The 15,558-nt window shown below is 57.0% G+C and overlaps 1 protein-coding gene across 4 annotated transcripts; it reads right to left on the reverse strand.

Moving 5' to 3' along the window:
- Positions 1-1,186: 1,186 nt before the first annotated feature.
- Positions 1,187-13,377, reverse strand: LRRN2 (leucine rich repeat neuronal 2). 4 transcript variants are annotated; one of them, XM_088180540.1, is made up of 3 exons: positions 13,149-13,377; positions 4,317-4,393; positions 1,187-3,483 (listed from the first exon to the last, which is right to left on the reverse strand). In XM_088180540.1, the coding sequence occupies exon 3, from the start codon at positions 3,233-3,235 to the stop codon at positions 1,202-1,204; it is 2,034 nt and encodes a 677-aa protein (XP_088036666.1). In that variant the 5' UTR covers positions 3,236-3,483; positions 4,317-4,393; positions 13,149-13,377; the 3' UTR covers positions 1,187-1,201. The 4 variants fall into 4 exon arrangements, with proteins under 4 accessions (XP_088036666.1, XP_014728110.2, XP_088036667.1 ...); XM_014872624.2 differs by lacking the exon at positions 4,317-4,393; XM_088180541.1 differs by lacking the exons at positions 4,317-4,393; positions 13,149-13,377 and adding an exon at positions 11,982-12,004.
- Between the last annotated feature and the right edge of the window lie 2,181 nt (positions 13,378-15,558).

Genomic DNA, 15,558 nt, shown 5'->3' on the forward strand with positions numbered 1-15,558 from the left:
CTTTTTAGGAAAATTTTCCTCCTTTCCAGGCCAATTTTTCCCTCTTTTCAGACAGATTTTTCCCCCTTTCCAGGCAGACTTTTCTTCCTTTTTAGGAATTTTTTTTCCTCGTTTCCAGGCAAATTTTTCCTCCTTTTTAGGACTTGTTTTCCCCTTTTTCAGGCAGATTTTTTTTCCCATCCAATATCTGCAGAATCCCAATCCCAGCGATGCCCCTCCAGGTGCATCCCAGCATTCCCAGGTTTTTTCCCTTGTTTTTTTTTTTTTATACAAACCCACAACTTTCTCTTTTTTCTTCCTGTTTTTCCTCTTTTTTTTTTTTTTTTTTTTTTTTACCTTTTATCCACAAAAGTTTTGGGATCCATCCCACCCCACAGGGAGGTGTCACCATCACCATTTCCCCTTCCTTTATCCCAAATCCCTTCCTGCTTCCCCCCGGGTGACAGCAGTGAATCCAAAAACCTCCGAAAATAACCCCAAACCCCACATAGATCCCAAAGGAAAAAAAAAAAAAAATTTTTTTTTAGCTTTTTCTTGTATTTCCAAAGCAGGGACTGTCCAGCGAGGAGGATGACACTGGGGGTGCTTTGTTTGATGATCCCAACGCTCCAAAAAAACCCAAAAAAGAAACCCCAGGTCCCAAAGGAAGAAATCTCAATTTTTTAGGTGTTTTTTTTGTTTTTCTTGTATTTCCAAAGCAGGGACTGTCCAGCGAGGGGGGTGACATTGGGGGTGCTTTGTTTGATGATCCCAACGCTCCAAAAAAACCCCAAAAAAGAAACCGCAGAGCCCACGCAGATCCCAAAGGAAGAAATCTCTTTTTTTGTTTGTTTTTTTTTTGTTTTGTTTTGTTTTTTGGGTTTGTTTTTTTGTATTTCCAAAGCAGGGGCTGTCCAGCGAGGGCGGTGACACCTGTGGGGTGTCCCTGGTGCCACTTTGGGGTTCCTCATTATGGCTCTTCACCCACTCAGGGCATTGTCCCCACGGCCTTTTCCGTCCCCTCTTGCCTTCCCAGCGCAATTTTTTTGCCATCCACGTCCAAACCTGGGACCTCCAACGCCTCCTCAAGGTCACGTCCACAAAATTTCTGATTTTTTTTTCCCCCCCCCGCCATCATTTTTTTGGATAAAAAAACCCTTTCCCTCCCCTTTCCACCCACCCACCCACCCATCCCAAAAAACCCCACTGACCCTCCCCAAAATCAGCACTCGGGGGGCTCCGCCTGCACCTCCACGGCCACGAGGCGTCCTCGTGGCTGCGGGGGCTGAAGCACGTGCACGGCCTCGGCGCCTCGACGCCCTTCCCGCCGGAACCTCGCACGCGCCGCCGCGCCCAGGAGCAGCAGGCACGGCAGCGCCACCACCGCGGCCACCAGCGTCCCCTGTCCCCAGGCCGTGCCCCGCGCGGCCTCTTTAGTCCTGGCGGTGACACAAGCCACCCGGAGCGGCGACGCCACCAAGGCCACGCGCAGGCACGCGCGGTACTCGGTGCCGGGCCGCAGCCGCGTCACGTTGAAGCTGTGAGTGCCCGCCGGGATCCTCGCCTCGCCCAGGCGCCAACCCGACGCCGAGCTGGCCCAGGTGAGGTTGGAGGAGACGGCGTTGAGGCCGGGCCTCCAGGCCAGCAGGATGCGGTGGGCACGGACGTCCGCGACCAGCAGCCGCAGCTCGGCCCGGCCCAGCGGGAAGGAGCGGTTGACCGAGACGCGGACGCCGCGGGTGTCGGCGCCCAGCAGGTTCTGAGCCACGCACGTGTAGAGCCCGGCGTCGCTCGCCGCGATCCCGCGGATCTCCAGCGTCCCTTCGGAGCGCACCTTGAACTTGCCGTCAGCCCCGAACGGCAGCAGCTTCTCCCCGGCCGGCGTCACCCAATAAATCTCCGGCTCCGGCTCCGCCAGCGCCCGGCAGTGCAGCGCCACGTCGGCGCCGGGCTCGGCGTGCAGGCTGGCGGGGACGCTGCGGGCCGAGATGAGCGGCAGGCACTGCTCCGTCATGTCGCCGAAGGGAACGTCGCGGACGTGGCGGCGCCGCAGCTCGGGGGGCTCGGCGCACAGCGTGGACTGGGGCTCGATGAAGCGCACGCGGGGCCGCGTGCTGTTGACCCAGCGGATGACGCAGTCGCAGCGCAGAGGGTTGCCGTGGATGCTGATCTCCTGCAGGTTGGGCAGCGACTCCACCGTCTGCCGGTGCAAGGCACTTAGGGCGTTGTTGTTGAGCATCAGCGTCTCCAGCTGCGGAAGGTGCTGGAAGGCCTTGGGGTGGATGAAGGACAGCTTGGGGTTGTTGGTGACGTCCAGCTTGGTGAGCTCGGGGAGGTTGATGAGGGCGAACTGGTCGATGGACACCAGCTCGTCCATGTTGTTGAGGCCCAGCTCCTTGAGGTGCAGCATGTTGGTGAAGTCGCTCTGCTTGACCCTCTGCAGCGGGTTCTTGTTCAGATCCAGGAATTTCAGGCCTGGCACCTGCTGCAGAGCCCTCTTGGGGACATCTGCCAGCTTGTTGTCGTAGAAGGAGAGGCTCTCCAGGCTCCTCAGCCCTTCCAGGGCGTAATCCGAGATCTCCCGCAGCTGCATCCCGGCCAGCACCAAACTCCGCAGGTTGCCCAGGGGCCGGAAATTCATGTCCAGGATGGCGTCCACCTTGTTCCCCCCGACCATGAGGATCTCCAGGCTGGGCAGCATCTGGAACCAGCGGGAGTCCAGCGTCCTCAGCAGGTTGGAGTTGAGGTGCAGCCGCAGGAGGCTGCCCAGGCCGGCGAAGGCGCGGGGGGCGATGCTGCGGAGCCGGTTGTGGTTCAGGTAGAGCTCCTGAAGGTTCCCCAAACCCGGGAAGCTGCTGTCGGGCAGCTCCGAGAGCTGATTCTCCTCCAGATGCAGGCTGAGCAGCTGGGGCATATTCCTGAGCCCGAAATCCCAGATATCAGAGAAGCTGTTCTGCGACAGATCCAGCTCGGACAGGTTCCTCAGGTAGCCCAGCTCGCCCTGCTCCAGCCTGGCGATGTTGTTGCTCTGCAGCAGCAGGGTCTGCGTGCCCTCGGGCAGCTCGGGGGGCACCGAGGTGATGAAGAGGTCGTTGCAATCCACCGTGGCCGCCTCCCGGTAGGACGAGCGGGGCGTGTACCAGGGCCGGATCTGGCAGACGCAGCGCGGGGGACACGGCACTCGCCAGGGCACCGTGGGCATGGCGCTGGCGGCCACCACGCACAGCAGGAGGCAGCTGGGCTGGAGGCCTCTCATTTTGGGCTGGAGAAGGTCACAGGGAGCATCCAGAGGTGGCCACGGGGTGATAGCGAGGTGGGGACGGTGCCCGTCGGGGGAGATGCTCCATGCGAGCCCCTGGAAGGGTCGGGCCCGGCTTGGTGCCCCCCGAAATGGGAGCTCAAAGCTCTGGGGGCACCTCAGTCAGAGCTGGGCCTCTTCTTCCTCCCCAAAGGAGTCGTTCCCGTGCTCGGCTGCATCTTCCGGGCTCCTCCTCGAGGTCATTCCTGGAAAAACGGCAGAGTTGGGTTAGAGGAGGGTTTGGGCTGCTGGGGAACAAGGGGGAATGGGTTGGAGAGGTAAAAACCTGAGCATGGGACCCCCAGTGCCCTCAAAACTGCCCAGCAAATCCATGAATTCTGTGTTCTATCCGTGGTATTCTCTGTGCTCTCTCTCATCCCAGAGAATCTGGGTGGAATTACCCCATGGAATTTGCCCAGGATCCCCAGCAGCCCCTGGATCTGTGGCTGAGCAGAGCCAGGGGCTGCAGGTGTTGGGAATGATTATCCATGGGGATAATTATCCATGGGGATAATTATCCATGGGGATAATCTTCCTGCAGTCTCTGCTCTCTGCCCCTCATCCTCCCCAGCTCCAAATTCCCCCATCCAGGAGCTCCAGCCTCATTTGCAGCCCTCCAATTTTAGGATATTCCTCCGGGAAAAACATCCCCCAAACGCCGGGAATGCTCAGGGAGGGGCTGGGATGGGTTTGAACCCCCCGGTTCCAATCCCACCAGAGCCACTTTTGATTCCATGATTTCCTCCAGCTCTCCTGCCTCATCTTGACCCCAAATCCAACCTTTTCTTCGCTTAAAAGCCTCTCACCCAGCAGGGAACAACAACAAAAAAAAGCATTAAAAGAGTGGGAAAAGCAAAATTCCTGCTTTATCCCTGCTGTGCTCTCCCTGGAAAAGGCTCCTGAGCCAAATTTATTCCTCATCGACTCCTCCTGGATCGATCCTGCTCTTTTCCCTCCTTTCCTGCTGTTTTTAAGGACAAGCAGCAGGAAAGGAAAGGATGGAGCCATCGATTCCCGCTTCCCTCTGATGGATCCACACCTTTCCTTTTAAGTGCTCCGGCGTTTTTGGGTCTGTAAAAATCTCCAGCTGTTCAAAAAGCTTGAGAATCTTTTCTCCTTAAAAAAAAACCAACAAAAAAAATCTATTAGGGAGGAATCTGGCAGGGTTTATTTATTTTCTTCAAGCTATGAAGGAAAGTCTGGAAAAGGGACCTGCTTCCAAGTCTGGTTTTCCAGGGAAAACCATAATTGGATTTTTATCCCATTTTTCCCAACTCAGGCAGGACTGCTGGGAGAAACCTTGGATATGGGATAATCCAGGGGTTGGTGTGAGTCATGGGATGGGATCTTGTGGGAAAAGGGTGGATTTGGGAAAACTCGGCGCTAAAATCAAGGGAAGATTGGGAGAGAAGGGAAAGGTGCCACGACAGCTCCGTCCAGGGAACACAGCACACCTGCACGGTCACCTGGCCACGCCACGGAGCCATTGTCCACACTCGGCCTGGGTGGGGTCCTCGGGGTCTCTTCGGGAGGCAAAAAATCGAGGGAAACCTCAAACCGACCCTTAGAATATCCCAGAGAGACTCAGGGTTCCCTGAGCATCCCGAAGAAATCCCAGATTCCCCGAGCATCCCAGAAAAAGTTCAGGATTCCCTGAGCATCCCAGAGAAAGTTCAAGATTCTCCGAGTATTCCAGGAAGGTTCGGGATTCCCAGAGCATCCCAGATTGGTTCGGGATTCCCAGAACATCCCAGAAAGGTTCGGGATTCTCTGAGCATCCCAGAGAACTCCAGGATTCCCTGAACATCCCGAAGAAATCCCAGATTCTGAACATCCCAGAGAGATCCAGGATTCCCTGAGCATCCCAGAAAAAGTTCAGGATTCCCTGAACGTTCCAGAAAATGTTCAGGATTCCCAGAACATCCCAGAGAGTTTTGTGATTCGCTGAGCATCCCAGAAAACATTCAGGATTCCCGGAGCATCCCAGAAAAAAAGTTCAGGATTCCTTGAACATTCCCAGAGAGTTTCGGGATTCCCAGAACATCCCTGGGAGGTTTGGAATTCCCCGAGTATTCCAGAAAGGTTCAGGATTCCCGGAGCACCCCGGAGAGGTTTGGTGGCCGCGGTGACAGCTCCGGGCGCGCGGGCACCACCCTTAAATTAAAATTTATCAGCTCTGGGATCCGGAACGCGCCGGGAATTCCCAGCAAAATTCCCGGGAAAAGGCTGCGGGATGCCAGAGGGGCCGGGGGAGCAGGAGCGAGACGGAATCGCTTAAACTTCATTAGGGCAAATTAAAAGCGGGAGCGGGATGACAATTGCAATTAGCGAGCGGTTAATTGTTCTCTGCTCGCTCCCAGGTGGGGCCGGGATCGGAAACGGAGCGGGAAGAGCGGCCGTGAATGTGCCCGGGGGAACTGGGAATGGAACTCCGGGAACTGGGAATGGAGCTCCGGGAACCGGGAATGGAACTCCGGGAACTGGGAATGGAGCTCGGGGGATCGGGAATGGGACTCCAGGAACTGGGAATGGAACTCCAGGAACTGGGAATGGAGCTCCAGGAACTGGGAATGCACTCGTGGGATCGGGAATGCGGCTCGGGGAACTGGGAATGCAGCTGGAGGAACTGGGAATGAAGCTCGAGGAATCGGGAATGCAGCTCCAGGAACTGGGAATGGAGCTCGAGGAATCGGGAATGCAGCTCCAGGAACTGGGAATGGAGCTCGAGGAACTGGGAATGGAGCTCCAGGAACTGGGAATGCACTCGAGGAACTGGGACTGAAGCTCGAGGGATTGGAGATGGAGCTGGGGATGATTCCAGGGTCAGCACTGGGAATTCTCAACCAGGAATTGTCAACCCCGCCCGCTGGGAGATGCCAGGGTCGCCATCCCATGGATCCCATCCCATCCCATTCCCTAGAATTGCTGAGGAATCAGGCCAGGATTTTCCATCAGGATCCACATCCCGCTGGAAAATCCCTCTCTGGGAGCTCAGGAAAGGCTCAGCCCCCTCAGAATTCCCGAAATCCGGCTCTGCTCCGTGCGGGGACGCTGCTGTGTCACTCCCAGTGTCATTCCCAGTGACCTTCCCAGCGGATCAGCTTCCCGGCGGGAACGATCGATAATTAATTCCTCATTAACGCCGCCTCATTTGCAGAGCGGCTCCATCCAAACCTCCCTCCCCTTTCCAAGGGCAGCGGGATGGGGACGGGAATGTCAAAGCTCCCAGATCCCAAATTTTTCCATAAATTTTGAGGTCCAAAGGACACAGAGGGCGGGGGAGCGCATCCCAACCAATCCCCCTCCCACTGGAAAGGCTGGAGACGGCGGCTCCCAACATTCCAGAATCCTGGATTGGATGGAAAAAACTCCCAGCCCTAAATCCAGAGGTTGGGAATTGCCAGGGGCTGCTCCAGTGGCGGCTCCCGACATTCCAGAATCCTGGATTGGATGGAAAAAACTCCCAGCTCCAAATCCAGAGGTTGGGAATGGCTCCCGCGCGGCCCCTCGGGGTATTTTGGGAATAAATCATCCTCCAGCTCGGCGTTGGTGTGGGATTCCCTCCTCAGGGATAAATCCAGGCTCCTTAAAATTCCCCCAGGCAGGAAGGGAGGGGAAATCCAGGTTATTAAAAGCGGGGGGGAAAAAAAACAAACCGGGAATGATTCCCTGGGTTTGATTAAAACCAAACCCATGGTGGGAGCGCTCCTGTTATTTCTCCAGAGGTTCCTGTGGTTGGGAAAAATTCCTGCGGCTCAGTGCTATTGCTGCAGGCGGGAATTCTGCACAGGGAAGAGGCTGGAGAACCTGGAATTTAACTGGAGAACCAGGAATTTCGTTGGAGAATTGGGAATTTTGCTGAAGAAACGGGAATCTCACTGGAAACCCGGGAATCTCACTGGAAAACCGGGAATTTCGCTCAGGCTCGGATGCTTTTTTTGTCTCTCCATCCATGGATGAAGCTGCTCCTCCCGGAGGGAAGGGAGGCAGGGATGGGGCAGCAATTCCAGGGAATTCCAGTGGGAATGGGAGCTGGGATGGGGTCACAAAAAACGGGGAGACCCCCAGGGCTGCTCCCACGGAATTCCAGCTCAGGATGGCACCCGTGGGATCAGAGCCATTCCCAATCCCAGGGAAGCTTCTCCCGGTTTTTTGTTTTTTTTTGTTTGTTTGTTTTTTTCCCTGGAGCATTCCAGCCTCTGTGGATGCCGGGAGTGGCCAAATCCATCCCGAAACTCTCGGAATCGCATCCCAGCCGTGTCTGCAGGATCCGGGATTCTGCTGGGAGAGCCGATCCCGATCCCTGGATCCTGCTGCTCCAGGGCCGGGATTCTTCTGGAATTCCACAGGGATACGAGGCCCCGCTGGCCCAGCTCCCAATTCCCGACAAATCCCAACTCTGGAATTCCAACCGCAGGTCAGGGTGAAAAGGAAGGAAGATCCGGCAGTAAAAAAAAAAAAAAAACCAAAAAAAAAAAACCAACCAAAACCAAACAACATTAAAAAAAAAAAAAAAAGGGGGGGGAAAAAAATAAAATCCAGGCTTTTCAAGACAAGGAAAGAGAACAACCTTCAGCATCCCCCCCCCCAAAAAAAAATTTAAAAAAAATTAAAAATCCGTGGATCGGCGCGGATGCCAAGGAATCGTTCGGAATCCTAAGGAAAATGTACGGTTGCCATGGCGACTGGCAGGCAGGGCTCGGGGCACGGAGCGGATCCGTGGGATGGAGGCGAATCCCTCTGGAAACGCCGGGAAAAGCTCGGGGAGCTGGGGAGGGGATGGAGCAGCGCAGTTTTTATGGGATTTGAGGGATTTTCCAGCGGGATGTGGATCCTGCGCATTTCCCCCCCCTCCTCTCCTCCTCCTCCCGGTGCCCACCGGGCTGGAAAAGCCTCCCTGATTCCCGGGAAATTCCATTTCCAGTTTATCGGGAATGAAATCATCCCGCTAGGAGCTGGGAGAGGAGGGAACAGGGATTTAATCCATGGAGGAAAATCTGGGATGAGCCAGAGGGAGCTGGAGGCTGGAATGACCCCGGAGCAGGGAGAAAAAGCTTTGGAGCATCCCCAGCTGCTCATTCCCATGGAAAAAAAAAAAAAAATCCCTCAATTTCCAGGGATTCGGCAACAGGAAAGAGGAAAACCTGGAAAATGCAGCGGGAAAATCGGATCCCTGTCCCCACAGACCTCGAGGGCTCCTGATGGAACCAAATCCCATTTCCAATTCCCATTCCCAAATCCCTTTCCCACATCCATTTCCCAAATCCCTTTCCCACATCCATTTCCCAAATCCATTTCCCAACACGAATGTTCGTGTTGGAAACACAGCAGGAGAAATTCCCGCTCTCCCATCTTTTCAGCATTTTGGGAATTCCAGGAAAACTGGGAAAATCCATGGCCAAGCCATGGGGAACAACCCCTGCCCAAGGAAGAGGGAAATTAAAATTCCCAAGAGGATTTTACAGGGGGGAAAAAGGGAGCCAAGGAATTACTAAAAATCCATAAAAACAGCTGGAAAATATCCCTGAAATCCCTTTTTAAAACAAGAATTCCATGGAAAGGGAATTCCAGCGGGGGATTTCAGCGTGGATGGAAATTCAGGCAACGACTGACCCTGATCTTGCCCCTCGGTGCTTCCAAAGGGATGAATCCTGGAAATCCTGGGAATTCTGAAACTTCCCAGAGCCGGGACTGGGAGAACCCATCCCGGGAACTCGTGGGAGTTGGGGAAAAGTGACTCAGAAATGGGAACGCGCTCAGAATTTTCCATGGGAATCCAAACATTGCTGGGAAAAGCGCGGCTCCGCAGCAATTTGCAAATCGGGATCAAAGCCTCCGCCCTTTTTCCTATTTTTTTTTTTTTTTTTGGGATTTCGAGGCGAGGGAGAGGCTTTGATGAGGCATCAAACGCCGCTTGGAGCAGCCAAAATATTCCTTGAAATTTAAGGATCGTCCTGGAAAAGGCGACAAGCACGCGATGGAAAAGCTTTGGAAAAGCTTCTCGTGGCTCAGACAGAATCGGCGCATTTTTAATGGATCATAAATAACAAAAATCTCCTTTCCCCCCCCCCCCTTTTCCAGGTTAGCCAGAATTTGTATTTTTAATCCTTCCCCCCTCCCCTTCTTTATTCCCAAAGGTCCTGCTGGGAATCAGGGAAGCAAAGCTGTTTTTTATTCCTTCCAAAAAAAGATCTGGAGCCGGCTCCTCTGATCCTCTGGGAAAAGCTGGTTAAGATGCAAAACCCCTTTTCCTGCCGATTCCAAACTGCTCATTAAAAATTCCTTATTAAAGCCTCTCTCTTCCCGAAAAAAACAATTTTTTATTTTTTTTTTCCCCAGCCTGGATTCTCCTCATTTTGGCCACGGGGAAGGACAAAGCCCCGACCCTCAAATTCCACTTGGAATTGATTAATTTTTTTTTTTTTAGGAACGTTCTAAATTCCATTAAAAGTGGGATTTTAACCGAGACTGAGAGCCTGGAGAGAGTCAGGAAGATCCAGGATCATTCCTGGAGGGAAAACCCTGCCTTAATTCCAAACAGAGCTGGTGAATAGTTATTTATCGCGAATAATTTATCCCAAATAATTTATGGATAAGTGTGGGCGAGAAGAGCCCCAGACTTCAGTCCCAATTAAGGCCTTTGTGAATTGTCTGGGAACGGATCCCAATTTTTCCCATATTTATTTGTTTTCTGGGATCGTGCTCCAAACAGAGCCGCACATAATTCCTGCTTTTCCCGAGTGTTTGCAAACAGCTCCCGCCGCCAGGATTTAGAGGAGGGGAGGGACGGGGTTTTCCAGCTTCTATCCCACCTTGGAATTGTGGGAATTTTCCATGGAAACGATCCCCGAGAATTCCTGGCTCGATGGAGAGGGGATAGCAAAATCTCCCGGGGTGATTTTTCCCAAAAAAATCCTAAAACTCAGCTGCTGGATCCGCTTTTTCCAAAGCCTTCCATAAAGAAATGGATGTCCTGGAATGCTGCTGGGAGTTCCAGAGGCTGCCTGGGTTCTGGATAAATGGATGCTGGAAGCCTCCAGGTTTTTCCAGGTTTTTTCCCCCTCACTCAGGAGCAGAGATCCCGATCCCAAAATTCCACCCCAAAATCCCAGTGTTGGGGCTTTATCCACGGGGAACGCCCCCAAATTTCCGGAGTTTTCAACTCATCCCATTTTCCTGCTTATCCCGGTGGGAAGCAGCGGCTGGGATTGGAATTCTCCTTCCCAAGGTGAGCTGGGAATTATTCCCTTGGGAATAATCCCATAAAACCAAAATCATGGGGGAGAGATCCCAGCCCTCATTCCAGGGCCTGGAACATTGGGAAGAGCGGGAACAGCTCCTTCATGTCCTGGAAAAGGGATTTGGGAGCAAAAAGCGGGGGGTGGTGATGAATTTTTGTGTCCTGGACTGACACTTTGGGCCATCGGGAATGTTATCCCATGGGTGATCCAGGAGAAAAATCTGGGAATAAAGGGGCAGAGCCGCGTGTTTGGGATTCAGCTGCACATTCCCAACATTCCCAGCATCCCCTAAATCCCTGTCCTAGCCAGGAAATCCAGGATCACGTCCCTGAAAGGAAGGGAAGAGTTTTTCCAGCTAATCCAGGAGCAGGGATGATCCCTCGGCTGCCCGGAGCCGTCAGGAGAAGGAGCCACGGCTCCACCTCTGGAATGGGAATTCCATGGGAATCTGAAATTCCATGGGAATGGGAACAGCTCCTCTGAACCCTCGAGGGGGCGATTCCAGCTCAACACAGCTTTTCCTTTTCCTTTTTTTTTTTTTTTTTTTTTTAATTTTTTTTTTTTTGGAAAAGCGAATTCCTGCATCTCCCCAGCCCCGCTGAGCAGGATGGGGTCGGATCGGGGTCCTGCAGAATTCCCGAACCTTTTCCCTGTGCCAAAGGGATCTGGCGGCGCTCTGGGCTCAGCTCCCGATTTTCTGCTGTGGATGGGAATAGAGATCCCAGGCAAAGGGAAGGGTCGGGAATGGGAAAAGAAATCCCACATAAAGGGAAGGGTTGGGAATGGGAATGGGAATGGGAATGGGAATGGGAATGGGAATGGGAATGGGAATGGGAATGGGAATGGGAAAGGGAAAGGAGGTCCCAGCCAAAGGGAAGGATTGGGAATGGGAAGGGAGATCCCACAGAAAGGGAAGGGTCGGGAATGGCCAAGGAGCGGAGGCCGAGCCCGGCCCTCAGATCCCGATCCTGCTCTGCCACTTCCAGCGGTGCCAGCAGGTGACAAAGCCGCTCCCAGAGCAGAGGGGACACAGAGAGCCGGGAATGCCAGGAAAAGCCTCAGCAGGGCAGGACCGGGATCCTCCGGCACAGGAGCCAGGGCTGGAGCCGGGAGATGCTGCCCCACGCCCCGGCAGTGACCTGAGGGACATCCCAGGACAATCCCCAGGACAGGGAATCGTGTCCTGAGCCACCTCCCGCCACCGCAGGGCTGAGGGACACAGGGATGAGCCGTTCCCATCCCAGCGATGTCATCGCAGCTTTTCCAGGGGCTGTGCCCGCACCCAGGCTGCGGGATCGGGGCTCCAGGGCTGGGTCCTGGCTCGGCACCAGCGCCGCGTCCCGAGGAGGGGACACGGAGGGGACACGGAGGGGACACGGAGGGGACAGGGGTGGCACCCGCGCGTGACTCCGGACACATCCAGGCCGGAGGAAGCGGATCCCGGGAGCGATGGCAGCACCCACCTGCAGCTCCCGGCCAAAGCATCCCCGCAAACGCCGCTCCCAGAGGCTCTTCCCTGTTCCCAGGGGCTCTTCCCTGTTCCCAGGGGCAGTTCCCGGTTCCCAGGGGTTTTTCCTGGCCCCGAGTTCTCCCCGCTCCCCTCCGGGGTCTCGCTGGGAGCAGCCCCGCTCCTCCCGCCTGCCTCCAATCCCTTTTTTCCAGGCTCTGCGAGAAGCCAGGGGAGGCGGCCGGGGCCGAGCTGAGCCCGGGAGAGGCGAGGGCAGCGCTGGCTCTGCCACACACGGGGCCAGCCCCGAGCCCTTTTCCCGGAGCAGCTCCCGGGAGGATCCCGAGAGGATCCCGGGGCTCTCCGGGCGGGCAGGGCTGGGCGCTGGCACAGGGAGCCGGGAGCTGGCACAGGGACTCGGGCACTGCGGGCGGTGCAGCCGCGGCGGGGAGGGGCAGGGCTGGGCAGGGGGGGGAGGTAAACACGGCACCGGCACAGAAAGCAGAAAAATGACACCGAAATGACACCGAAATGACACCACAGCTGATCCCGACGTGTCCTTTGCCACCACCTTTGCTGTCGCGCCCATCCTGGGCTGGCTGTCCCCTCCCTGGGGTGGCCGAGCCCGGCGGCCGCAGGTGAAGGAGGGCTGGGCAGGAGCCCCAAGGGCCGCGTTGTTGATGGATTTCACAGCCAGTGTCCCTCCCGTCACATTTTCCGCGTCGCTCGGGCACCGAGGGGTTAATGGCCGGGAAGCGCCGCTCCCGCCTGGATCGCATCCTGCCAGCATCCCTGGATTCCAGCCCCGCCGGCGGCTCCGTGACCAGCGCATCACCCCCCATCCCCATCCGTGAGGATCCGCTCCATCCCGGAGGAGTTTCCAGGATCGGGAATTCGGCTCCCGGCCCCTGGGAACCATCCCCGGCCTCCTCCCGTGCCCTTTATCCCCTCCCGGAGCATCGCTCTCTGTCCATTCCCTATTTTCTTTTCCCCACCCCTTTTCTTTCCAAACGCACCATTTCTCCTCAAATCCACCATGGAGCATGGAAAGCAAAGCTCTGGAATGGGGAAAAAAAAAACAAAAACCAATCCCGGCCGAACTGCCGAGGCTGCAGAGCTCAGGAGCCCCCCCAAAATCCCCCCCCGGCCCAAAACCCAAACCACGGCGCGGCCCCCAACTCACCCTCCGAGTGTGTCCCCGTCCCCCGGCGCCGCTGTCACCGCCTGCCACCCCCCGCCACAGCTGCCCGCACATCTGGCTCGGCTGGCAGACAAAAGGCCGGGTCTGTCCTTGCGGCTTAGGACGGCGACAGGGCCAGCAGGACCCTCCGGCCACGCTGACCCTCGGGGCTGGGAGCCCTTCACCCTCCGCTCGCCCGGCGCCTTTGCAGCCGCACAGTCCCCGCTCCTCCTCCTCCTCCTCCTCCTCCTCTTCTTCTTCCCTCCTCCTTTCTCCCCTCCCTCCCCAATCCTCCTCCTCCTCCTCCTCCTCACTCCAGCCTTGTCGCCACGACGTGCCGCCCACCCGAGGCAGCTCCCGCCGGCTGCGCTTTAACCCCTGCGGCTCCGGCAGCAGCCGCGGCCTCTCCCAGGGGATGTTCCCGAGGGATGGGAGCGCTCCCGGGGATGCTGAGCCGGCCCTCGGCATCCGCAGTGTCCCCGCTGCGCCACCGCTGTCCCCTCCCTGCAGGCCGGGGTGGCCCGGGGGGCTGCGGGGGTGGCTGGGAGGGGTGGGGGACATTCGGTGGATTTGGGATTTGTGTCCCAAATCTCCTTCTACCCACCGGGATTTCTCGGTATTTCCAAAGATCCGTGCGGCCCCGCCAGTCCCGTGTCCCTCCCCGAGGGGACAGCTCAGACCCCGAGGGGTTCCCAGCTCGGTCCCCAAGCAGGGCCCGCTGCCAGTGGCTCGTTTTCCCCAAAAGGAGATGCTCTGGGACTCTTAATCTCGGGAAAAAAATCTGGGAAAATTCTGCCTTTTGCTCTGGAGAGAGCTGGGTCCCAGCTGTGTCACCCAGAGGTGCTGCCCCACCCCCGGTGACACCCAGCGTGACACGGGGACACGGACCTGCCAGCTCGGACAAGGGCAGGGTTTGGGGTGGGGGCAGCAGAGTCCCCCAGATTTTTTTTTTTTTTTTGCATCCCAGGAAAGCCTTTCCCAGCCCCGGGGAATGCTCGCGGGGATGGAGAGGCCATCGAGTCCCCACATCACACTCGGCTTGGCGAGGAGGAGCCCGGGGATGGGGATGGAACGGGGATGGAGCCGGGATGGAACGAGGATGGAACCGGGATGGAAAGGGAAGGGAAAAGGGATAGAGAGGGGATGGAAAAGGGATAGAGAGGGGATGGAGCGGGGATGGAACTCGGGGATGGAACGGGGATGGAGCCAGGATGGAACGGGGATGGAAAAGGGATAGAGAGGGGACGGAACTCGGGGATGGAACGGGGATGGAGCCGGGATGAAATAGGGATGGAACGGGGATGGAAAAGGGATAGAGCGGGGATGGAACGGGGATGGAACGAGGCCGGATCTCGGGACTGGAGCCTGGGTCCGGAGCTCGGGGCTGGAGCGGGATTGGAGCGGGGTTGGAGCGGGGTTGGAGCGCGGTTGGAGCGGGGTTGGAGCGGGGTTGGAGCGGGATTGGAGCGGGGTTGGAGCGCGGTTGGAGCGGGGTTGGAGCGGGGTTGGAGCGGGGTTGGAGCGGGGTTGGTAGCTGGGTTGAAGCTCGGGTCCGGAGCTCGGGTCCGGAGCTCGGGGCTGTCGCGGGGCCGCGCACACGCCCAGCAGAGCCCGGAGATCTCTCCCGCTCGCACTGACCTGATTTAATTGGCGGCGCTTCAATGGCATCGAGTCCCTGCCCGGCCGCGTGCCCGGCCCCCCCCTCCTCAGCTGAGCCTTTCTGAGCGGGAGCAAAGCTCGGCTTTGGCGTCACTGCCGGGTTTAGCAGCGTCCCCGGGCTCAGGGGGGCTCAGCTGCACCGGCCCCTCCAGGGTTTTCCAACAACAAAAGGAAAAACCCGAGGTTTCAGCCAGCGCTGGGTCATACAAGGAAATATCCATTTATTTTTTTCCCAGATCCCATTAGCATCCTGTGGAAATCACCGAGGAGCTCCCGGTGGGCTTGGAAAGTGGATTCCAGGTGGATTTTTGTGCCCGTGCCCGCTGCCAGGGCTGGCGGTACCTGGGGCAGGGTTTTGTTTTTACAGCCCCCCCCACCCCCCCCGAGCTGTGGGGTCAGCAGGGAAAACTCCGGGCACCTCCCCGGGCAGATCCCGGGGGCTCTGATCCCCCCAAAACCATCCCATGCCCATTCCCACCGAACTGGAGGCAGCTCCAGCCCTGTCCCGATTCCCGAGGGGATCTCTCATCACCCAGAGGTGCCACAGCCGCGTGCCAGGGCCACCTTTGGGGACAGAGCCGGGGACACCTTTGGGGACAGAGCCGGGGCCACCTTTGGGGACAGGGACAGGGCCAGGAAGGATTTCCCTGCTGGATGCTCCTGGCTGGGTCCCCCTGCACCCCTGGGATTTTTTTTTGGGACACCTCTCACCCCTCAAGGTGCCCCTGGAGGCGCCGGGTCCATCCCCGGCCTA

Source organism: Sturnus vulgaris, chromosome 29 (assembly GCF_052056855.1).
Source record: "Sturnus vulgaris isolate bStuVul1 chromosome 29, bStuVul1.hap1, whole genome shotgun sequence".
Lineage (NCBI taxonomy): Eukaryota > Metazoa > Chordata > Aves > Passeriformes > Sturnidae > Sturnus > Sturnus vulgaris.

Excerpts from the sequence above, each read along its gene's own strand:
- LRRN2 (XM_014872624.2), bottom strand. The coding sequence starts at position 3,235 with ATGAGAGGCCTCCAGCCCAGCTGCCTCCTGCTGTGCGTGGTGGCCGCC.